A 25,876-nucleotide genomic window follows, 5' to 3' on the forward strand; every position below is an offset into this window, starting at 1 on the left:
AAGTGTAGGAGGCTTAGGGGTAATCTTATAGAGACCTATCAAATAATGAGGGGCACAGATCAGCTAGACAGTCAACATCTTTTACCAAAAGTAGGGGAGTCTAAAACTAGAGGGCATAGGCTTAAGGTGAGAGGGGAGAGATACAAAAGGGTCCAGAGGATCAATTCTTTCATACAGAGGGTGGTGAGTGTCTGGAACGAGCTGCCAGAGGCAGACTATGACTAATTGCTTTTGTTTTCATTCTTTCACGGGGCATGGGCACCGCTGACTAGGCCACCATTTTTATTGCCCATCCCTAATTGCCCTTGAGAAGGTCAGCTGACTTCTTGAACCACAGTCCATGTGATGTAGGCACACCCACAGTGATGGTAGGGATAGAGTTCCAGGATTTTGACCCAGCAACAATGAAGGAATTGTGATATAGTTCTTAGTCAGGATGGTGTGTGACCTGGAGGGGTACTTGAAGGTGGTGGCGTTCCCAGGCATCTGCTGTCCTTGTCCTTCTAGACGGTAGTGATTGCAAGTTTGGGAAATGCTGTTGGAGGTCCTTGGTAGGTTTCTACAGTATATATAGGTTTCACCTCACTATAAGAAGGATGTGGAAGCATTGGAGAGAGTGCAAAGGAGATTTACCAGGATGCTGCCTGGTTTGGAGGGTAGGTCTTATGAGGAAAGGTTGAGGGAGCTAGGGCTTTTCTCTTGAGAGCGGAGGAGGTTGAGAGGCGACTTAATAGAGGTTTATAAGATGATGAGGGGGATAGATAGAGTGGATGTTCAGAGACTATTTCCTTGGGTGGATGTAGCTGTTACTAGCGGGCATAACTATAAGGTTCATGGTGGGAGATATAGGAGGGATGTCCGAGGTAGGTTCTTTACGCAGAGAGTGGTTGGGGTGTGGAATGAACTGCCTGCTGTGATAGTGGAGTCGGACACTTTAGGAACTTTCAAGCAGTTATTAGATAGGCACATGGAGCACACCAGAATGATAGGGAGTGGGATAGCTTGATCATGGTTTCGGACAAAGCTCGGCACAACATCGAGGGCCGAAGGGCCTGTACTGTGCTGTACTATTCTATGTTCTAGTACATTTTGTAGATGGCCTTTAAGATGTTGGTGGTGAGCTTTCTTGAACTGTTACAGTTCATGAGTTGCAGGCATACCCATTGTGCTGTCAGGAAGGGAGTTTCAGGATTTTCATCCAGTGACAGTTAAAAAACAGTAACTTATTCCAAATCAGGATGGTGTGTAACTTGGAGGGGAAGTTCGTGGTAGTGTTCTTATGCACCTGCTGTCCTTATTCTTCAAGGTGATAGAGGCTGTTGGTTTGGAATGTTCTGTTGCTACAGCCTTGGTGTGTTACTGCAGTGCATCTTGTAGATGTTGTAGACATTGCTGTCACATTGGGTTGAATCTTGTTGATGTGATGGTGGGGGTCTTGCCTGCCGGTTGTAGAGCCAATGAGAAACCCGCATTGCCTACTTTTGGTAAAGCCTACCAAAGGATGAACCAATCAGGGAGCAATGAAGCCAGCTGCCTTCCCCTGAAACCAAAATTGGGAATCTTGCCAATAAGAGCTGCAGGCCAGAGTTTAGCAACTCTTATGCTCAGAAATCCCACAGGGGAGGCATTGGCTACTGCTGAAATGACAGGCTCTAGAGTTCCAGGATTGCTGAATATCCCAGACCAGAGGTAAGTAATGTTGAGAGGGCTTTTGCCGAGTTGAGGTTGCAGGGAGAGGGAGCAAGGAGTTGATAACAAGGGCAGTGGTTGGGGTGGCTCCCAGAAGGCCCCCTGTTCTTGACATCCTGTCCTTTGATCAGTCCCTTGATTGGGGAGTGAGATTGTTGATGCATGGGTTTTAATTTTCCAAAATTCACTAGATTCGGGAAAAGTTCCATTGGATTGCAAATATAAATCCTTTATTCAAAAAGGGATGGAAACAGAAAGCAGGAAACTACAGCCAGTTAGCCTAACATCTGTCATAGGGAAAATGTTAGGAGCTGTTACTAAATACGCTGTAGTGGGGCACTTAAAACTAAAGGCGATCAGGCAGAGTCAAATCAGTTTTGTGAAAAGCAAATCATGTTTAACCAACGTATTGGAGTTCTTTGAAGGAGTCACACATGCTGTAGATAAAGGGCAACGAGTAGCTGAACTGTACTTAGAGGCATCTGGTAAGCTGCCACATCAAAATGGAAAATACAAGCTCATGGTGTAGGGCTAAAATATTTGCATGATTTGAAGATTGGCTAGCTAACAGGAAACAGAGAGTAGGTATAAATGGGTATTCTTCTGGTTGGCAGGATGTAATGAGTGGTGTACCACAGGGATCAATGCGAGGGTCTCAGCTGTTTACAATTTATATCGATGATTTGGATGAAGGAATGGATGGGGTGGTTGCCAAATTTGCTGATGATACAAAGATAGGGTAGGAAAGGAAGTTGTGAAGAGGCCAAGTGGCCTACTCTTGTTACTAATACATACGTTAGTATGTCTTGCTCAATTACCCCAGGATGTTGATGGAGGAGGATTCAGTGATGGTATGAGGGGTTATCCACCTGCAGCTCTAACAATTTGTTCAGTACCACTTCCTTGGTGTACGTATGTTCATCCCGCCAATCCATTTCTGATTTACAGCTATTTCTGGAGTGTCACTTGTATCCTCTATAGTGAAGAGCCATGCAAAATACTTGCTCAATATACCAGCCGTATAAATACCTTGGCTATGTGAGCAGCTCAGGGGATAGAAATTCTGCAGCAAGTCAGTCTTCTCCTGACTCCCCAAAGTCCGTCCACCATCTACACGATACTAGTTGGGAATGTGATGTAACATGCCCGTTTGTTTGGATGAGGATGGGATATGATTTGGAACCTCCTCCTCATCTGGTTAGTGGTTTAATCATCTCCCACCATTCACAATTGGATGTAGCAGTCTCCAGATGTTTCACTGAATCTACTGGTTGCGGGACCTGAGGTACTGTTATAACACAGCTATTTTCTGGTTTTGTTTCAGATTCCGTAGTAATTTGCTTTTATTTTCATTAACCAATTATTCTGCATGTTTATTAATGTCCTCCTGTAATAGGTTGCAGTCTTCCTCAGTATTAACTATTTTCCCCACCACCCCCCTCCACCCACCAGTTTGATGCCATCTTCTAATTTAGAAGTTATGGGATCGATCTTACCTAAGAAATTTTAAGTCCAGGACAGGTGGGAAAACAAGAGAGTTTTTTGAGTGAGTTCAAAGCTGCTGTCTTATGCACTCAGTGCATGAAAAATCAGCAGAAACAGTTCCTCACCTGTAGGTTAAGGGGGCGGGGCTTAAATCACCTGAACACTGGCTGAGAGCAGCAGAGGGCATCATTGCGCATGTGCAAGTCTCTAGCAGCAGAGGCCTGTCAATTAGCCTCTGCTGCTCTCAGCCAGTCTCCATAGCTTTCACAAAGCACCCAGCCTCACAAACATAGCCAACGCCCACCCCCAGCTACCATGGGGGCCCGCAGCCTATCGCAGCTGCCCCCCACCCGTTTCCCCCCCATTGGCTGTCTGACAACACCCACAATCACCTGCCCGACTTCCCCCCCCTCCGTAATCGGCTGCCTGATCCTCCCGCACCCTGACCAGCCCCAAGTCTCTCCCTCTCTCCCCCCACTGATCCCATTGCAGAGTGGGAGCGGCAGTGGGCCTCCCCTCTCCTCCCATACCAATCACAACTGCAGTGTGGCAGCTTCTCCGCCCACCCACTGACTGGCCCCCAGTAGGTCTCGTCCCACAGCAGGCCACACCTCCCTTAGGCCCTGCACGCTTGACACTGCATGTGGCCCATTGGGCAGTGCCCGGGTGCCCGCTGGGCAGTGCCAGAGTGCCAGGCTGACACCTCCCTTGCCCCTGACCTCCCAGGGGGTCTCAATGGCCTCTAGTTCTACCGGTGAGGCCATCACGACTGGTCCACATTGCTGGGGACCATAAGTGATCCTCGCCGGAGAGAACCTCTCCTGGTGAGGCCAGTGAGCCCGGACAATAATGTTCGGGGCTTATTAAAACAATGTAAAATATGTTTTAAATATATTTAAATAATTTATTCAGCCTTGCGCCAGAAATGGACGCGAGGCTGACCTCGCCAGATATCCGGTGCCGGTAGGATTGTAGAGCTGAGAAATCGGGCACGAACCTGATTTTTCGGCTCTCGCGTGATCTTACCAGCTCGCCCTGCCCATTGGCCGGCGCAACGGTAAGATTGCCCCCTGTGGTTTTGATTACAAAGTCCAAATAGTTAATGCGAATTGTGAACAACAGCACTCCTTGTACTCATCCTTGTGGAACACCACTTCGCAGCTTCCGTCTCTCTGAGTAACTACCCTTTGTTCTCACTCTCTGCTTTCTGTCTTGGAACCTAGCAATTTGTCCTCTGACTTGGGCGGCATGGTAGCACAGTGGTTAGCACTGCTGCTTCACAGCTCCAGGGACCTGGGTTCGATTCCTGGCTTGGGTCACTATCTGTGTGGAGTTTGCACATTCTCCTCGTGTCTGCGTGGGTTTCCTCCGGGTGCTCCGGTTTCCTCCCACAGTCCAAAGATGTGCGGGTTAGGTTGGCCATGCTAAAAATTGCCCTTAGTGTCCTGGGATGCGTATGTTAGAGGGATTAGTGGGTAAAATATATGGGGGTAGGGCCTGGGTGGGATTGTGGTCGGTGCAGACTCGATGGGCCGAATGGCCTCTTTCTGTGCTGTAGGGTTTCTAAGATTCTAAGACTCCACATTCTCTGCCCTCGTTCATTAGTCTATTATGGGACACCATATCAAAGGCTTTTTTAAAATCCAGATAAATTACATCTACTGTATTACCATTGTTTCCTCAAAGAATTCAAGAAGGCTGATCAAGCCAAATTTCTCCTTTTGAAATCCATGCTGATTATTCATTATTATTATTCTCATTTCGACCTAGGCATAAGTGCAGAGTACCCAACCTTGTCTGTATTAGGTGGGGACTATGATCCCCATCAGTTATGGTTGGTTTTGAACCAGGGCATCCCGGGTCAAAGGACATACTGTGAATACATTTCAAGTCACTCACCTAGCTTCAAGTAACCGAGCGGTCAATTTTGCATTGTGATCAAACTGATAGAAATGCTAAAATTACACACTCTTGCATTCATCATTGGATAACTTGATGAATATATTCCAGTAGCTCAGGAGTTAAAAGTACCAGAATTTTTCCGAGGATGCACAATGTCTTAGCAGCATGTACAAGTGAATAAGGGGGTCTAAGGAGAAAGCAAAATGTACCGGGTCGATGAAGGACGACTAGGCAAATACAGTGCAAGAATAAATCAAATGGCTGTTTGTTCCACAGAAAAAGCTCAGTACCTGCTTCTCAACCACCGCTGGATCCATGTCAGGCACCAAACGAATGGAAAACTTCCCGATAACTTTCCTCGGAATGACAGTTTTAGCTCCGGAACCAGCGAAAGCCCCCTCAATTCCATGTAAAGACAAGGATGGATATCGCCATCTGTGCATCAGAATTTGTTGCTGTGAACAATAATCAGAAGGGGTCCCACAGTTTAACAGACGTGAGCACCAAAGCATACAGGATGTTCAACAAGTTACAATAGGCCCCATGAACATTGATGTTTATCAGGTCAGACATATTTAGGAGTAAATGGCATGCTTGTTCTTGATTTCTGTATATATTGATGTGGTGTCAAGTTGCAACATCGGATTTCATACCAAAAGATTCAGAAAAGCTCCTTAAAGGTTTACAGCAAAGTCCAGTGGCAGAAATCCACCTTTATTGTACCATTCACAATTCAGCATTCATTTTCAACTTTTTTAAATTCAGTGTTTCGTTTTGTAGGTTTGAAGCCAGAGGTAGTTACAGAAATCTTCAGTCTCAAACTATTTTCAATATGGGGGGATAATTTTCCCCCCAAAAAATCAAAGTGTCCAATGGGCGGGAAACTGGGAGGATTTCCGCTTGTTTTTTGGGCGAGTTTAGTGAAATGAATTTACGGCACTCTATGCAATACAGATGCTGTCGGGTGATTCATGCCAGTGGCGGGGGGGGGGGGGGAGCCTAAACCCACTGGAAAGACTGGTAGCAGAGTGCTCAGGGGGTCATCAGGTCAGCTGACATCCCCCACCTGGACATCGCTGGCCTGAAACTTCCCACCTCCACACCCGCCCCCTTCCCCCAACACATAGCTGGCCTTCTGATGGCCGGCCCCGCCACAACCCCGCTATGGGCCTGATTTTACCATTTTCATTCTAAGTGCTGAATCTGGGCGCAATTCAGATCCGACTTGGAAATCTGCTTTCAGGCGCTCCCATACGCACTCAGCCTGAAAAAACAATCACGAGTCTGAATTGCGCTGTGGGTGGGGCTTATCGCATCTGAAACGATCGGAGCTCTGAACTGCGCATGCGCAGTTAGAAAACAACATTAAAAAGCACGCCCGTGTCAGATCGCCCCTGGGTCGCAGAAAGCGGATATAGCGGCCCGGGAGTGAAAAGCGGGAGCAATGGCCCCCACAGACATCACTGTCCCCCTTATCCACCCCCTACGCTACCCAGACTGATTGCGACCCTCTGCCCCCTTCCCCCCCACCGAACGCCCGCAGAGTGGCAGCAGACCTCCCTGCCCCCCACCAGAGATTCATCTGGCCTCCGCCCACCCCCCCTCCCCCACCCACCAGTGAGCAATCAGGCCTCCCCCCCCCCCAGCAGAGATTCATCTTACCCGCCTCCCCCTAACCACCCCCCCCCCCGAGAATGATCTGGCCTCACTCCCCTCCCCCCCCCCCAGAGAATGATCTGGCTTCACCCCCCCTCCTCCCCAGAGAATGATCTGGCCTCACTCCCCTCCCCCTCCCCACCAGAGGTACATCTGACCCGCCTCCTCCTCCCTCCAACCCCCCCCCCCCCCCAACCAGACAATGATTGGGCCTCCCTCCTCCCTCAACTAGACAATGATCTGACCCGCCTCTCTCCTCCTCCCCCCACCAGAGAATGATCGGGCCTGCCTCCCTCCCCCCCCCACCACCGATCTGAGTCGGAGTCGGAGAGCCATTGGAAGCGTTGAACGTACCTCTTCAGCAGCTGGAGCGCCCGAAACAGACTTTTATTCAGTATGTCCATTACGGCGCGATTCCGGATTGGCGAATGCAGCGGTAAAGAGGGAAATGCTGATAAAGTTGGGCGGGCAGTTCATTAATTCAATTTAAATGCATGCAAATGCATTTAAATCGCCATTGCGCCCATTTCGGGCACGAATCGGATCGTGACCATTCCCGGGTCTCGGTAAAGTGGCCATCTGCGCGAACGTGGGCGCGGATCGCGTTAATGGCCTCACACCCGACTTTACCATGTTTTGCAATGTAAAATCAGGCCCTATGTGTCTCAATAAGGAACTTCAACCTGTTTGGTTAAGGAGTCACTCAGTTGCTTCCCCTGATCACAAGGTTCTACATCTCCTGAAGGGGGCGCTGCGATGCAATGGCAGGTTCCAATGCAAAAGCTCAGAGAGATTCTCTGGGCAAGTGTAAGGGCCATAGTGAGTGTTCTTCATCTATCACAGACTGCAAGAGCCAGGACAGTGTGAACAGTTTCAACAAGTACAAATATAGACACGCACAATTGTTAATGATTGCAGTTTCAGTTCCCTTCAGATTCCCATCCTATAAATTCACATCAAGTGTATTCAAAAAGATTAAAACAACTGTTTATGGAAAGTTTAATTACATACAAGTGTACCTTAGTCTCATGCAGCAGCTTACAGGCACCTGTGACTTGATAGTATTCTTCCACATCAAAGTCTATTTTATCATACAATGTCTTTTCATCCTCTGTGAGTGGCGCCACTGGGTCATCAACACCAGGAATGAGGATTTTTCCCTTTCTGTCCACCAACTTGCCTATTCAAAATCGGGAGTTTGGTTAGATTGTTGGCGTGAAATGCTACAAGTCCGAGTGCCTCTGCATCAAATCACATGCAATCACCCCCACAAATGTCAAGCAAGCAAATAAGCTAAAACTTGGGCTGAAAAGACTTTGGAATTCATAAAGCTGGTTTGCTCTATAATTGAGCCCTTCAGCACAACAGAGAATGTATATTACACTCTGTTACGAAGTTAGTGTTTGTAAAATTGTCTGAAAAATGCAAGTACACAGAGTCCAAAGTGAAACATTGTATTGAGAGACCAGACAGTAGCGTTGACAAGATAACAGGCTGTTTCTGAATTTTGCCCAATCAATTTAAATTAGGCACTTGAATAATAGCAGCCTATTAGATTTAAATTTGATGTTTTGGTAGCCTGAGAACCAATCCTATTGTGGGGATGTTGGTATGTCAAAGGGTATAAGAGACAGCTCTCAGCTCAGAGAGACAACCAGCAACTGTTCTCTGACACAGCAACTGCTTCTGCCACAGCTCATTTATGTCTTAAAAGAAAGCCTCATCTCGATAATGAAGATAGCAAAGAAGAAAGGAAACAGAAGATTCCAGAAGATAAAACCTGGTTGTATGTTGAGAGTGACTAAAAAAATTCCTTTTTTGTTACTAAGTGGGAATTGTATTTATCTAAACAGCATTCCATTAGAATGGTGTTTTATTTGGTTTGTTAATAGTTTAGTTAACCTGTTCACTCTTAGTTAGATAAATAAAGTGTTAGTTGGTGATTTTTCCAGAGACTGTCTCAGGTAGTTATTTTGATTTAACCACCAGAAGTTGCTGAAGAGCAGATTGTACTATTTCTCACACACTTTTAACAGATTATAAAGTACTCTTTGAGTGGCTAGGTGTTAGCTCTCAGAGAGGGGGATCAACCTCTCCTTTGTAACACACACACACACAATTATATATCCTCCTCTTGAAAGTTTAAAATATGGAAAATTACTGGTGTATCTCATCCCCAAATATAAGCAACTTTTTAGATTCAAGTGATTCAAATAGCAAATGTTGGTTTTGTGTTTGTGACTGAAAACAGTAAGTTGCCAATTTTAGGGTTATCTTTGGTCACTGCTATGAAATAAAGCCTACTCTTCAATCATAATTCTCTTCAACAGGTTGCAGTGCCAGCAAATTAGCAGCAAGTGCACAAGGGAAAAGCTTCCATGCCTTTGGCCCTGTCTGAGCCAGGTATCAGAGGGCTTTCATAAATGCCTTGCCTTAACTCATAAGTTCTGTTAATTTTGCTGAAAAATACCACTGCAGAGAACTAATCACGAAGTATGCTCAGCATCTGCATGGGAGCACACTTAGAATCATAGAAAGTTTACGGCACAGAATGAGGCCACTTGGCCCATTGTGTCTGCGCTAGCCAAAAATCGAGCTACCCAGCCTAATCCCGCATTCCAACATTCTGTCCACAGCCCTGCAGGAAATTTGAGATGCATATCCAGACACCTTTTAAATAAGTTGAGGGTTTCTGCCACTTTCAGGCAGTGAGTTCCACACCCCCACAACCTTCTGGGTGAAAACATTTTTCCTCAGCTCCCCTCTAAACTTTCGACCAATCACTTACATCTATGCGCCCTATCTCGTAAATCTCCTCTGTACCCTCTCTCTAATGCAGTTACATCTTTTCTGTAATTAGGTGATCAGAACTGTACATAGTACTTAAGCTGTGGCCTAACTAGTGTTTGATATAATTCCAGCATAACATAAGACCAGGGAAGTTATGTGCTTTGGCTCATAAATGACAGTGTTCAATACCCATCTTATTGACCTGTCACTTAACAATTCTAATTTTAAAAAGTGCAGCAAACTCTCTTCTATGTAAACATTTTCCAATTAAATAATAAAACAACAAATGATGTAGCAAAATTTCCTGTTGGCAACTGATCTCTGCTGCCTGCTCATACAGTGCAGAAAAGGTCCTTCGACCCATCGAGTCTGCACCGAAAATAACTACCACTAAAGGCGCATGTCAGGGGGATAAAACAAAGTCCAGGATAAGACCGTGCATTAAGCTGACCGTATCGATTTCTTAAAAGAACACTGTCCCTAATGTTTCCTTCCTCCCATTGAAAGGATGTCAATATCCTACATTTGTGTGGAAATTGAATAAATAAAGACTTAAAAATTCTGGTCTGGTATTTCAAGAAAATAAATATCTAAATAACCAATGTATTACAGCAAATACATTCTTGAAAACAGGATTAATTACTGTTAGTCCATTTATTTTAGAGTCAACAATTCATGAGTTCTTACCCAGTAAATATATCAGGTCTGTCATTGCTTCGTGTATTGTACCACCAAAGACACCAGAGTGCAGATCCTTATTAGAGCATTCAACCTGGACATTGAAACCATGTTAACATCTGATACTTCATATTTACACAGCACATTTCCATTCCTTACTGCTAGGCTACTGCAGCAATGTCTAATACAGCATGATTGTGGGTCTGGCTCAAATGCAGATCCTGAGGTACAGGGTGTACTAAAGCAGTTACATCCAGCAGAGCTCTTCCACTAAAGCCTTCACCACACTGATCCAGAATCAAAAAACATGAAGCAAAATACTCCAGATGCTGGAACTCTGAAATAAAGCATTTTTAGATTTTATCTATTTCTTTACTATTCCATGCCAATCATTCTTTGGCCTTGCACTATTATCACTTTCTTCATTTAATCAATCCCACCCTCCAATCGACCCTTCTGTTGCTTCCACCCACAACCCTATTTCTTCCTGCCTCTGCACTTGCTTAGGAGCTGTTAACTTGCTAACTTCCAGTCCTGAGGCACAATCATCAATCTGAAATGTTAATTGCTTCTATCTCTACAACTGCACCTCAACCTTCTGAGTGTTTCCAGCATTTTCTATCTTTAAAATGTAACAATATCGAATCTGAAATTTAAACATTGCCAGGATAGAAATGAAGCAATACTTAATTTAACAACATAAAATTCATCTGTAAACATTTGAAGACATTAGGACCATTCAAAATGCAAAATGAAAGAAACTGCAAGATGTACCTCCACATAGAAGTAGCAGCTGCCTCGGAGACCATATGTTATACAGGGTTTTTTCTTGCCAAGCCAGTAATTATCAGAAATGCAGACAAAATCAACACTCCTGAAGAAGGTGTCCTTGCGAGCATACACGAGGTCATCAAGGCCTTCTGATCTGGACTCCTCCATCCCCTCAAAGCAGAATTTGATATTAACCGGGATATCCTACAGAAAAGTCACAAGGAATCAGTCACAGCTCTCCAACAAGCAACTGGCTGCTTTTATTTACACAATCTGACACTTCAAATGTGTTGCATGGAAATATAAGCCACCAGTAAAGCTTCAGCATAGTATCATTTATTTCCCAACCCTGTGGTACGGAAAGAAAGCAAAAATAAAAGAAACAAACCTTTCATCAAATCAAACATGACTATTCAAAACACCACACAGTATTCAATTAATAATCGCATTTAAAAGATAAAATTTATTGATCAGCACGATTTGTTCACCCATGAATAATTAACGTAATAAATGTGGTGATTTATGATGATTGTCCCTTTAAGGACAACACAGCAGTAATTGGTCACCTGGCTTGAGTGACCAATTGGGACTTAGAGTGGATAATCACCCCAGGGGACAGAACCTCAGGCAGAGAGAGAGAGACATGTAGGGACCTAGGTGCCACCATGCTGAACAATTCTTATCAATAAATCCTTTTTGTTTTCACTAATGGAGTCTCTGAAAGTGCATCTTTACAATAAATTAACTATAAATTAATAAACTAACAAGAGCTTCAGTCTCCAGAGCACAGTGCCATGGGGAGGTGATGGCCTAGTGGTATTATCGCTAGACTATTAATCCAGAAACTCAGCTAATGTTCTGGGGACCCAGGTTCAAATCCCGTCATGGCAGGTGGTGGAATTTGAATTCAATAAAAAATATCTTGAATTAAGAATCTACTGATGACCATGAAACCATTGTCGATTGTCGGAAGAACCCACCTGGCTCACTAATGTCCTTTAGGGAAGGAAATCTGCCGTCCTTACCCGGTCTGGCCTACATGTGACTCCAGAGCCACAGCAATGTGGTTGACACTCAATTGCCCTCGGGCAACTAGGGATGGGCAATAAATGCTGGCCAGCCAGCGACGCCCATGTCCCATGGAATCCTTACAGTACAGAAGGAGGCCATTCGGCTCATCGAGCCTGTACTGACCACAATCCCACCCAGGCCTATTCCTGCAACCCCACACATTTACCTTGCTAATCCCCCTGACACTAGAGTCAATTTAGCATGGTCAATCAACCTAACCCACACATCTTTGGACTGTGGGGGAAACCCACGCAGACATGGGGAGAATGTGCAAACTCCCCACAGACAGTTTCCCGAGGCCGGAATTGAACCTGGGACCCTGACGCTGTGAGGCAGCTACCGTGCCACCCCATGATTAGAAAAAAAACCAAATAACTGTACCATGTTCCCTGAACTGCTTTAGGCTGCTGCAGAAAAGTGCAAAGCAAAAACAAAATCACTTGGCTCATTCTTGCTGTTAATCAGAAACTAAAACATAATAGAGACATCAATCAACTCTTCAACATAGCTGGTAATCCATGCAGCCTCATTGTAGGTTCATAGAGGAGGAGTAGAGTTCCTCAGGGTTATCCTCATCAGATTCATTCTGTATTCAGAGTTGTACCACCAATCATACCCAGACTGAATCCTCTTCAGGAGCTTTCCTCACCTCAGCACCATTTTCTCATTGTAAACCATGGGTTCAAAATGGGTTGCAGATCACTTAATTTCATCAAACCAATTAGGGGTTCCCCAGGCTCCAGCTTCAGCCTGCATTATTCTATCATCACAAATGAGTTAGGGATGCTTTCAGCTAGTTTTAACATCTGTGGGCTGGGAGAAAAAAAATCTGGCTAATCTCCCAGCTCACGATTACTTTCAAGAGGAATTCAACTGTCAATTTAGGTGTGCTGGCTGCGGTAAGATTAAAATCGGTTCTGATCCTCTAATGCTGAAATACAAGTCTTTCTCCTGAGGCAATTCCCATGAAACTGTCCCAGCAGAATTTGAGAAAGAAGCAGAATTGAAGGTGTTGGAGAAAGGGGAGGAAATAAAACAGTTGCATTGTTTGTATCTGTATCTAAGAGTAGAAAAAAATTTCCAAAACTTTGAACTGGAAGGAATCATTTTTGTATTCAGAAAATGTTTCTGACCAACAATGTTTCAAGATTCAGTTAACTTGGTCTACAAGCTCACATCTTAATCTGTAAAATATTTAATTAGTTCAAATCTTTATTTAATGAAAATACAAATAAATTCAGAGGAATGCAGCATTTAGAGCATCAAACCTTTCAAACAAAATTCACACTTTTGCTGCAATAAAGTGTCTCCCCATATTAGGCATGATGTTTGATATAGAGACTAATAAAAGACTACGAGGTAAGTGGAAGTAAACCACTGGAACTGTTCATTAACATGTCTATTCTCCAGCACAGTCAGCACAAGACTGGCAGGCAGGTGGAGCGTGAGTCCTGGGTCACCTGACCTATTCCCTTAAAGGGGCATGCCCCAATCTACTTAAAAACTTGGGAAGTTCACATTCCAAGTCGTGTCCACATAGCAATTGTCACGTCGAAGACCCATCATTAAATTTTGCGCCAATTTCTAGAGTGCGGGTTTAGCAACTGGCAAGGAAACACTGCAGTTAGCATAAATCTTTGAACTGTTCTTTGCCTTCTGGAGATAATGCATTACATCACACAGAACAAAAATTGATTACTAAAGGTAATGTTTATTACCTGCTTTAGTTTTTGAAGAGCTTCAATACAGTTCAGCCATGCCAGCACTGGTCCTTTGTCATCAGTGGAACCTCTCCCATATAGCTTTCCTATAAAAGTTTCAATTATTAGAATTATTTTTATAGAGAGACACAGTAAGTCTTTATTTTAAATAATTCACAGGATTTGGGAACATTTGCAAGACCAACATTTATAGTCCATCTCCAATTGCCTACAGGAAAGTGGTGGTGACACCAGGATATTGGTGATGGCAGATGCAATGGCTGTATGCCAAATGGAAGTGGTCAGATTCTTTTTTTGTGGATGATAATTGAATGAAATTTGTGTGTTGTGAATATTACTTGTCAGATATTAGCCTAAACCTGAAAGTTGTTCAGGCCTTGCTGCATGTAACCAAGGACTGCCTCACTATGAACGGAGTTGTGAATTGTGAAATCATCAGCAAACATTGCCAATTCTGACCTCTTACAGTAAGAAGTCTCACAACACCAGGTTAAACTCCAACAGGTTTATTTGGTAGCACCATTTGGTAGGCCATTCTTCCCTTCGAGCCTGCTCCGCCTTTCATTTTGATCATGGCAGATCATCAAATTTAATCTCCTGATCCTGTCTTCTCCCCATATTCCTGATGCCTTTAGCCCCAAGAGTTATATCTAATTTCTTCTTGAAATCACACAATATTTTGGTCTCAACTACTTTCTGTGGTAGCAAATTCCACAGATTCACCACTCTGTGGGTGAAGAAATTTCTACTCATCTCAGTCCTAAAAGGTTTACCCCTTATCCTCAAAACATGACCCCTAGTCCTGGACTCTCCCACCATCGGGAACATTCTTTCTGAATTTACCCTGTCTAATCCTGTTAGAATTCTAGAAGTTTCTACGGGATCCCCTCTCACTCTTCTGAATTCCAATGAATACAATCCTAACTGACTTAGTCTCTCCTCATATGACAGACCTTCCATCCCAGGAATCAGCCTGGTAAACCTTTGCTGTACTCCCTCTAGAGCAAGGACATCCTTCCTCAGATAAGGACACCAAAACTGCACACAATACTCCAGGTGTGGCCTCACTAACGCCCTGTACAAATGCCGTAAACATTCTTGTTCCTATACTCAAATTCTCTTGCTATGAAGGCCAACATTCCATTTTCCTTCTTTACTGTGCTGTACCTGCACGCTTACTTTCAGCAACTGATGCACGAGGACACCAAGGTCTCACTGAGTATTTACCGCTCTGAATTTACACTAATTTAAATAATAATCTGCCTTCCATTATTGCTACCGAAGTGGATAACCTCACATTTATCCACATTATACATGCATATGCCCACTCAGTCAACCTGTCCAAATAACACTGAAGCATCTCTGCATTCTCCTCACAGCTCCCCCTCCCACCCAACTTTGTATCATCAGCAAATTTGGAGATAATCCCTTTCCTGAAGATAATGAAGGGAAGGACATTGATGAAGCAGCTGAAGATAGTTGGGCCTAGGTCACTACCCTGAGGAACTTCTGCAGTGATGTCCTAGGATGATTAGTTAGTAAGTTTGCAGATGACACCAAGATTGGTGGCATAGTGGACAGTGAAGAAAGATATCTCCGATTGCAACGGGATCTTGATCAATTGGGCCAGTGGGCTGACAAATGGCAGATGGAGTTTAATTTAGACAAATGCGAGGTGATGCATTTTAGTAGATTGAACCAGGGCAGGACTTGCTCAGTTCATGGTAGGGCGTTGGGGAGAGTTACAGAACAAAGAGATCTTGGGGTACATGTTCATAGCTCCTTGAAAGTGGAGTCACAGGTGGACAGAGTGGTGAAAAAGGCATTCGGCATGCTTGGTTTCATGGGTCAGAACATTGAATATAGGAGTTGGGATGTCTTGTTGAAGTTGTACAAGACATTGGTAGTACACACTTGGAATTCTGTGTGCAGTTCTGGTTACCCTATTATAGAAAGGATATTATTAAACTAGAAAGAGTGCAGAAAAGATTTACTAGGATGCTACCGGGACTTGATGATTTGAGTTATAAGGAGAGGCTGGATAGACTGGGACTTTTTCCTCTGGAGCGTAGGAGGCTGAGGTCCATAAATAATGAGGGGCATAGATAAGGTAGATAATCAATATCTTTTCCCAAAGGTAGGGGAGTCTAAAACTAGAGGGCATAGGTTTAAGGTGAGAGGGGACAGATACAAAAGCATCCAGAGGGGCAATATTTTCACACAGAGGGTGGTGAGTGTCTGGAACAAGCTGCCAGAGGTAGTAGTAGAGGCGGGTACAATTTTGTAATTTAGATAGTTACATGGATAAGGTGGGTATAGAGGGATATGGGCCAAATGCGGGCAATCGGGATTAGCTTAGAGGTTTAAAAAAAAAGGCATGGACAAGTTGGGCCGAATGGCCTGTTTCCATGCTGTAAACCTCTATGACTCTATGATTGGCCTTAAACGGCCACAACCATCTTCCTTTTTACTTGTTATGACTCAAAGCAGTGGAAATCTTTCCTCCTGATTCTCACTGACAGAAATTTTACCAGGGTTTCTTGATGCTATACTAATTCACTATTAACTAACCTGTAGAAATCAGCTTTTTTGTCCATGTTAGGACTCCAACTGTAATAAACCAAGAATCCTAACTGAGCAGGTTATTGGTAATTGCTGGTAAGGTAGTCTGATTAGTAAATTTGCAGATGATACAAAAATTGGGGGAGTAGCGGATAGTGAGGAGGAGGAGGGCTGATGGAGAATACAGCAGGATATAAATTGGCTGGAGATCCTGGGCCAAAAGATGGCAGATGGAATTTAGCCTGGACAAATGTGAGGTGCTGCGATTTGGAAGGTTTTTTTTTGTTATTATTCCAATTCAATCAAACCAAGTCCAATTGAGAGTCTCAACAAGTTGAGACATTCCCGATTCAAGTGGACAAGTCAGGGCTCTCACTTCCTGTTTTGGGCTTGATCTACATGATCCAAGCTGATTGGAGTAGGCATAGCTCCTCCTCCTCCTCTAGACATGCAGACCCAGTTTCCTGAAGGTGGCAACTCAGGCCACAAGGTGGTCAAGAAGGCATATGGCATGCTAGCCTTCATCAGTTGGTGCGTTAAGTATAGGGATTGGAAAATCGTGTTGCAACTGTATAAGACTTTGGTTAGGCCTCATTTGGAGTATTGTGTACAATTCTGGTTGCTACACTACCAGAAGGATGTTTATGCATTTGAAAGGGTGCAGAAGAGATTTACCAGGATGTTGCCTGGTTTGGAGGATATGGACTATGAAAAAAGATTCAACAAACTTGGATTGTTTTCATTGGAGCATCGGAGGGTGAGGGGGGGACCGGATAGAGGTTTACAAGATTATGACAAGCTTGGATAGGGTGAATAGTCAGAATCTTTTTCCCAGGATCAAAGGGTTAATTACTCAGGGCCATAGGTTGAAAGTGAGAGGGGGAAAATTTAAAAGAGATGTAAGGGGCAAGTTTTTTTACACAGAGGATTTTGAATGCCAGGAACGCGTTGCCGTAGGAGGTGGTGGAAACAGATTTTATAACAACATTCAAGAGGCATCTGGGTAAATACATGAGTAGGCAAGGAATAGAGGGATATGGACCATGTAGAGGCAAGAAAATATTAGATTAGAGAGCTATCTGTATCGGCACAACTTGCTGGGCTGAAGGGCCTGTTCCTGTGCTGTACTGTTCTTTGCTACTTGATGGCCTTGTTAATGATCCCTTCTACCAATGCTGATGATTGACAATAGGCTAATGGGGCAATACTGGATTGACTTTATCCTGCTTTACATGCACAGGGCATACCTGGGCAATTTTTCACATTGTCGAGTAGATGCTACAGTTGCAGCCATACTGGAATACCTTGGCTGCTGCTTGGTTGCAGGCAGGTCACATAGCCATTACCAATATTACATGTGAATAAAATTGGTTGAAGACTGGCATCTGTGTTGCTGGGTACCTCGAGAGCAGATGAAAATGGATTTTCCACTTGACATTTCTGGCTGGATATGGATGCATATGTTTCAACCTTGTCTCCTGTAGAAACTTGCTGGGCACTGCTATCATTCAAGGTGTGCTGGTTAGGTTGATTGGCCATGGTAAATTGTCCCTGAGTGTCAGGGGGATTTGCAGGGTAAATACGTGGGGTTATGGGGATAGGGCTTGGGTGGGATTGTTGTCAATGCAGACTCGATGGGCTGACTGGCCTGCTTCTGACTGCAGGGATTCTATAATTTTACGTTGGGGTTCTATGCGCAGCCTCCTCCTCTCTTTTTCATTTAATTGTCCACCAGAATCCACAGCTGGATTTGGCAGGAATGCAGAGCTTTGATCTGATTTTATTTGGTTGTGGGATCATTTGGCTTTGTCTATTTCCACTGTTTAGCATGCTTAGAGCCCAGTCTTCCAGCATCACCAGGGTGGCAACTCATTTCTCGGTACTCCTGATGTTGTTTCTGGAATGCTCTCCTGCACCTCTTGTTGAACCTCCGGTTTGCCAGTAATAGTAGAGGAACAAAATAATGTAAAAATGAGTTACAGAATAGAAGAAAAAAACAATCTCATCTGTACCTACATTTTGAAACCCTTACAATTGCAACCCACATCTATTGATTTTTCAAGTCTTTTTGAATAAGTAATGAGTTCTCATTATTACCAAAGCGAAATATTAGAAGCGTACTTCAGGGGAAGGGAATGAATGCATAAAGCAATCTCATGACTAACCCAGATATGAAGAAACTGTTACAAATACTAATTAACTGGTCTAACAATGAGGAGCCTTTGATAAAAGATCACTAACAACAGCACTTTTGATCAACCTTATTGAATTCATGTTGTAAACATTGTGCAAACACTAACTATGTGCTTTGAATTAAGAGGAGGGTATTAAGAGGGATAGGACAAAAAAAACACATACACATAAATGACCACCATGGTTTGTGGCCTGAGAATGTTCCCTAAAATCACGTTGTTATTTAAATGATCACAATTAAGACATGACCAACATTATATGCTTTATGTCAACAAAACCCATGTATTGAAGTACTGCTTTTCTGAAATTTGAAAGTTTCCAAAGTACCTTAAGCAAAATTGTTCTGATGATGTGCCCCAATTCAGGATATTTGATCAGCCTTCCCACTTTACCAATAATCAGCTGGCTAACAGGTAGAGATCAATCAATTCCTGTATCAATAATGGACATTTCCAAGACGGGCATGTCTTGTCCAACTGAACTCTAAACATCAGACGACAGCATTAATGAGTGTTACGAATATCAGTCAGCAGAACCCAACACTCAGATAGAATCTTGAGCTTGGGAGTTAACAAATGGAGGTCAGGGATTGAAACTGAACTTGCTGAAGACTGTGCTGGGACCCTCTAAACAGAACTACAAACCATCATGTGGATTGGATGGAACAGGCGAGGTCTTCTTAAAACAATAAACAGAAACACAATAAAAGGCCACTGTGTCACTATTGAGTGATTCAAAAATAGACTTTCTAACAAATCTAGCTATGGTAAACAAGGAATAAAGAGGTCGAGAGTGAAATTCTCATCACAATTACATGGAACTGACACCACAGAAACAGGTCATTTAATCCAAATGGGGCGGCACGGTAGCACAGTGGTTAGCACTGCTGCTTCACAGCTCCAGGGTCCCCGGTTCGATTCCCGGCTCCGGTCACTGTCTGTGTGGAGTTTGCACATTCTCCTCGTGTCTGCTCCGGTTTCCTCCCACAGTCCAAAGATGTGCGGGTTAGGTTGATTGGCCAGGTTAAAAATTGTCCCTTAGAGTCCTGAGATGCGTAGGTTAGTGGGTAAATATGTGGGGGTAGGGCCTGGGTGGGATTGTGGTCGGTGCAGACTCGATGGGCCGAATGGCCTCCTTCTGCACTGTAGGGATTCTATGATTTCTATTATGTGTGTTTATACTCCACATGAACCTCCATATCTTACTTCACCTCACACCATCAGTACATTCTGCTATTCCTTTACAAGATTATGGGATCGATTTTATCAATTTGGTTCTAAGTGCTGAATCTGGGAGTGTTTCAGATCCGACTCTTAGACCTGTTCTTAGGCGCCCCCATACACACTCTGCCTGAAAGAAAAATCAGGAATTCTGAATTGTGCTGCAGAAACCTGTGGGCGGGGCTTATTGCACTCAAAACGCTGCTGCGCCAATTGGAGCCTTCAACTGTGCGTGCGCAGTAAAAAAAATAGAAAAATGCTCCTCTGCCACATCGCTCCCAGAGCCGATAATGCCTCTCCCTGGCCCCCACAAACATTGCTCCACTCCCACAACATAACTGTCCCCCTTATCCTCCCCCCACCCCCCCCTCGCACACAGAGTGGCAGCGGACCCCCCCAACCAGAGAGCCATTTGACCTGCCTCCCTCCTTCCCCTCTACTAGAGAGCCATCTGACCTGCCTCCCTCCCCTCCACCAGAGAGCCATCTGACCCACCTCCCTTCCCCCCTACCACCGGTCTGAGTCAGAGAACCGCCGGAAGCTCTGAACATACCTCCTCAGAAGCTGGAGTGCCCGAATTGGACCTTTGCGGACCATGTCTGTTTCGCACCGAATCTGGACGGGCGAATGTGGTGGTAAAGGGGGAAATGCCGGTAAGTTTGGGTGTCCAGCCCATTAAGTCAATTTAAGTGCATCGGGCGCGGTGCCGACGGTGGCTATTTTAGGCCCTTGGTAAAGAGGGAAAGGGCACTGAGACAGTCGCAAATTGCGCTACTCACCTCACGTCCGACTTTACCAAGTTTTTGCGCCCGAAAACGGGTGCAACTTGATGGTAAAGTTGTGGATAGTCAGATGCTCTTTCCTAGGGTAGAAAAGTCAAGGTTTAAGGAGCCTGGAGAAAATTTTAGAGGAGATGTGTGAGGCAAGTCTTTTTACACAGTGGGTGGTGAATGTCTGGAACGCGCTGCCCGGGTAGATGGTGGGAGCAGGTATACTAGCGGCATTTAAGGGGCAATTAGACAAATACATAAATAGGATGGGAATGAAAGGATACGGACTCCGTAAGTGCATTTTGTTTTAGGTTAGGTAGACATCATGATCAGCACATGTTTGGAAGGCCGAAGGGCCTATTCCTGTGCTGCACTGTTCTTTGCTTTTTGTTGCTTTGTCCATGCACAAACTTATGTAGCTTCCTCTTAAACACAACTACAGGGTTTAGAAAGAAATTGCAAAAGACCTAGGAAGCGTGATATTCCAAAAATAATTTCTCATTAAAATAACAGATAATCCTATTCATCTTAAACGATATAGAGTTCTGTGCCTGTAATATAGGAATGGAGCAAAATTTTAGTTCAGCGTTCAGTATCCTCCCCACCACTTCCATGCTATTTGCTGAATTTGTTTCCATGTTTTTGTCACTACATAATTTGCACATTTTAACTTGATTATTTAGTCTCCATATGAATTTTTCAACTTAACCACACTGTAATTCAGCCTTTGGACTGTGAATGTGTTTCTGGAATAAAATATTATTTTATTTGGAGCTTGATAGAAATGAACAAATTTAAATTTTATTACTGAAATAAATACAGGAATCTTCCTGAATTTGTTTTAGTTATTACAACAGTTTAAGGGCAAACTGACCCCCTCTCTAATTGTGAACTCAGGTAGGGTAGAAAAGTGGGAAAAGTGGGTAGGGTAGTCTTGTTATTTAAAGAGGACAGTGGTAGTGTGGTGAGAGATGACCTTAGTTTTAAAGATCAAAACATAGAATTAGTTTGGGTAGAACAGGTCGCCAGGGTCAAAAGGCATTGATGGGTTTTGTTTATAGCACTGTAAGAAGTCTCACAACACCAGGTTAAAGTCCAACAAGTTTATTTGGTAGCAAATACCATAAGCTTTCGGAGCAATGCTCCTTCGTCAGATGGAGTGGTCTCTGTTCTCAAACAGGGCACAGACACAGAAATCAAATTACAGAAATCAAATTATAGGCCATGAAACAACAATGGTAATTTAAGTCACAATTTGAATCGGGAAATTAGAGATGCATGTAACAAGGGTAATACAGTAATCATGGATTTCAATCTATATATAGACTGAGTAAATTTAATTAGTACTAATATTGTGGCGGATGGGAATGTATGCAAGATAGTTTTCTAGACCAGTACGTTGAGTAACCAACTTGGAAATAGTTGTGTAATGAAAAAGGCCTAATTAATATTCCAGTTTTAAAGGGACCTTTCATAAAGAGTGACTATAATATAATGGAATTCTACATTACGTTTGAAAGTGATGAGTTCAATTAGATACTAGGGCCTTAAAATCTAAAGAAAGGGAAAATATGAAGCTATGAGGGGCAAGTTGCCTAAGGTGGATTGGGAAACTACACTAAAGGCATGATGCTAGACAAGCAATGATTAACATTTAAATCACTATCACATAGTTTACAACTAAAATACATCCCTTTAATGTAAAATACTCAGCAAGGAAAATGTTCCAACAATGACTAATGAAAGAAATCAAAGATTATATTCGATCAAAACAGGAGGTGGATAAAGTTGTAAAATAAACGGTAAGCCTGAGAATTGGGGACTTTTTCAAATTCTGTAAAGTAAGACCAAGAAGAAAAAGATGAAGAAAGGGACAATTGATCATGTCAGTAAACTAGTGAAAAACATAAAAAAGACTGTAAAAGCTTCGAAAGGCATACAAAAAGGAAAAAAATAGTAAAAACAAAAGTGAGTCCATTATTAATTCTCCAGACTCCTCTTGAAATGGGGAATAAGGAAATGGCAAAGAAACTAAATAAATGCTTTGGATGGGATTTCTTGGCACACCCATGGCATGTTTACCAGAAGCGGAGAAGCGGGGCGGCACAGTGGCACAGTGGTTAACACTGCTGCCTCACAGAACCAGGGACCCAGGTGCGATTCCCGGCTTGAGTCACAGTCTGTGTGGAGTTTGCACATTCTCCCCGTGTCTGCATGGGTTTCCTTCTGGTGCTCCGGTTTCTTCCCGCAATCTGAAAAATGTGCTGGTTAGGTGCATTGACCCGAACAGGTGCCAGAGTGTGGAGACTAGGGGAATTTCACAGTAGCTTCATTGCAGTGTTAATATAAGCCTTACTTGTGACTAATAAATAAACTTTAACTACTTTTAGATGGCAGAGGTGGCTTGTCATTGGCGGGATCTTCAGGTGCCTTTGATGTCTATGGCATTTTGTGTGGCTCGCCAGTCTCACTTCCAGGGAATCTGCCGCAGGAGATCATCATTGGCAGGACTGCTAGAACCGGCCGGTGGGAAGGGCCAGAAAATCCCACCATCGATGTCTGCCTTCATGGAGGAAAAAATACTCCCAGAAATTACAAAGAATCAAGTGACGAGCGTAAAAGAATCATAGAATCCCTACAGTGCAGAAGACCATTCGGCCTACTGAGTCTGCACCAACTCTCTGACAGAGCATCTTACTCGGCCCCATGTATTTATTCTGCTAATCCTCCTAACCTACACATCTTGGAACACTAAGGGGCAATTTAGTATGGCCAATCCACCTAACCTGCACATCTTTGAACTGTGGGAGGAAACCGGAGCACCCGGAGGAAACACACACAGACACGGGGAGAACGTGCAAACTCCACACAGACAGTGACCCGAGGGTGGAATCAAACCCGGGTCCCTGGTGTTGTGAGGCAGCAGTGCCACCGTACAGCCCCTATGAGAGGCAAGATATTAATATTCATTAAAAATAATGCTAGAGAAATTAATGGGACTTAGAGTAGATAAATCTAGACCTGATGTTCTGCATCTGGATGGCACGGTGGCACAGTGGTTAGCAATGCTGCCTCACAGCGCCAGGGACCCATGTTCAATTCCCAGCTTGGGTCGCTCTCTGTGTGGGGTTTGCACATTCTCCCCGTGTCTGCGTGGGTTTCCTCCAGGTGCTCCAGTTTCCTCCCACAGTTCAAAGATGTGCGGGTTAGGTTGATTGGCCATAATAAATTGACCCTAGTGTCAGGGATTAGCAGGATAAATATGTGGGATTACAGGAATAGGGCCTGGGTGGGATTGTGGTTGGTGCAGACTCGATGGGCCAAATGGCCTCTTTCTGCACTGTTGGGATACTATGATTCTATTCTATGATTCTAGAATGTTAAAAGAAGTGACTGCAGAGATAGTAGATGCTTTGGTGGTCATCTTTCAAAATTCTATATACTCGGGAATGGTTCCTCTGAAAGGTGGCAAATATAATCCCACTATTTAAGAAAACAGGGAGAGAGAAATGCGGAACTGCAGACCTGTTGTCTTGACATTAGTAACAGGGAATATACTAAAATCTATAATAAAGGATGTGATAACAGGACAATTAGAAAACAATGGCCGGATCGGGCAGAATCAACATGGATTTATGAAAGGGAAATCATGTTGAACTAATCTGTTGGAGTTTTTTGAGTTTGTAACTAGCAGAACAGACAAGGAGGGACCAGTGAATGTGGTATATTTAGATTTTCAGGAAACTTTGATAAGGTCCTGCACAAGAAATTAGAGCAAATCGGACTGGGGGGAATATAGTGGCTTGGACAGAGAACTTGTTAACAGACTAAAGATAGAGAAAAGGTATAAATGGGTCATTTTGAGGTCGGTAGACTGCGATGAGTAGGCTAGTGCAGTGATTGGGCCCCAGCTATTCATAATCTATATCAATAATTTGGATGTAGGGATTTCAAAGGTTGCAGATGACACAAAACTGGTGGAAGTGTGAGTTGTGAGGAGGATGCAAAAAAGCTTCAAGGGGATTTGGAAAGGCTAAGTGAATGAGCAAACATTTGGCAGATGGAATACAATGTGGAGAAATGTGAGGTTATCCACTTTGATAGGGAAACCAGAAATAGAGTATTAATTAAATGGTGAGTGGTTGTAAAGTGTTGAACTTCAAAGGGACTTGGGTGCCCTGTTCATGAGTGACTGTACCGGTACAGCATGCAATTAAGAAGGCAAATGGCATGATCGTCTTAATTACAAGAGGATTTGAGTATAGGAGTTATGATGTTTTATTGCAGTCATATGGAGCCTTGGTGAGATTGCACCTGGAGTATTCTGTGCAGTTTTGGTCTCCTTATCTAAGTAAATATATAGTTGCCATAGAAGGAGTGAAACAATAGGTCACCAAACTAATTCCTGGGATGGAGGGATTGTCCTGTAAGGAAAGATTAAATGGACTGGGCATTCATTCTCTGGAGTTCAGAAGAATGAGAGGTGATCTCATTCAAACATCGAAAATTCTTATAGGAAAGTTGTTCCCCCTCGCTGGACTGTTTGAAATCAGGGGATCCAGTTTCAGAATAAGGGGCAAGCCATTTAGAACTGAGAAAATAAGTAATTTTTTCACTCAGAGAGCGGTGAATCTTTGGAATTCTTTGTCCTTGAGGATTGTGGAGGTTCAGTCACCAACAATGAGATCAATGGATTTCTACATATTAAAAACAGATAGTGCAGGAAAATGGTGTTGAAGTAGATCATGCATGATCTCACTGAATGGCAGAGCAGGCTTAAAGGGCTGAATGGCCTACCCCTATTTCTTACATTCTTATGAACCACTTTCTTAAAGCGGTATTGGCAGAGACCAGGAAAAGGTGCATGAACTTTTAACTCGAGGTTCCCCCTCTAAATAATACACAAAGTAAAGTTTTAGTATTCTCACCATCCCTTTTCCTTTGTGTGCAATATTCAATTACAAAGAACTATTTCATGATTGTTGCCAGCAATGCAATTTATCCTAGCTGCTATAGTCAACTAATTTAGTCAGGAACACTGCTCCGGGTCAGAAACTGAATCAGTAGAGAAATAAATCAAATCACTTTGCAATAAGGCTCTGTATAGCAATTAGGGAGACTGTGCACAGAGAACTCAAAATCTGATGTGGCCCATACATCAAACATGAATAATCAGATTCACGGTGCTAACTTTACTCAATGGGTGAGGATGATTTGTGACCTCTGTGTAGCTTTTAAAAAGGGGGAAAGAGGTCAGCTTGCTCTCAACACCAGTCATCAACTCTTCCAGTACCTCTCAAAGACCACGCAAAAGAGCAGAAAATATGCAAATAGTGTGGCAACTTCATGTAACATCCTTTGATTTCTT

At 43.6% G+C, this 25,876-nt stretch overlaps 1 protein-coding gene across 2 annotated transcripts in view; it reads right to left on the reverse strand.

Moving 5' to 3' along the window:
• The window catches only part of LOC144496155 (cytosolic non-specific dipeptidase-like), a 58,869-nt gene that overhangs the window by 11,551 nt on the left and 21,442 nt on the right, over positions 1 to 25,876 (reverse strand). For both annotated transcript variants that reach the window (XM_078217134.1, XM_078217135.1), the window contains 5 exons: positions 13,761 to 13,849; positions 10,975 to 11,175; positions 10,210 to 10,294; positions 7,752 to 7,912; positions 5,367 to 5,531 (listed from right to left, as the gene is read on the reverse strand). In XM_078217134.1, the coding sequence (XP_078073260.1) occupies positions 5,367 to 5,531; positions 7,752 to 7,912; positions 10,210 to 10,294; positions 10,975 to 11,175; positions 13,761 to 13,849 (701 nt within the window). The remainder of the gene's footprint in view (positions 1 to 5,366; positions 5,532 to 7,751; positions 7,913 to 10,209; positions 10,295 to 10,974; positions 11,176 to 13,760; positions 13,850 to 25,876) is intronic.

This window comes from Mustelus asterias, chromosome 7, assembly GCF_964213995.1.
Source record: "Mustelus asterias chromosome 7, sMusAst1.hap1.1, whole genome shotgun sequence".
In the NCBI taxonomy this organism is placed as follows: domain Eukaryota; kingdom Metazoa; phylum Chordata; class Chondrichthyes; order Carcharhiniformes; family Triakidae; genus Mustelus; species Mustelus asterias.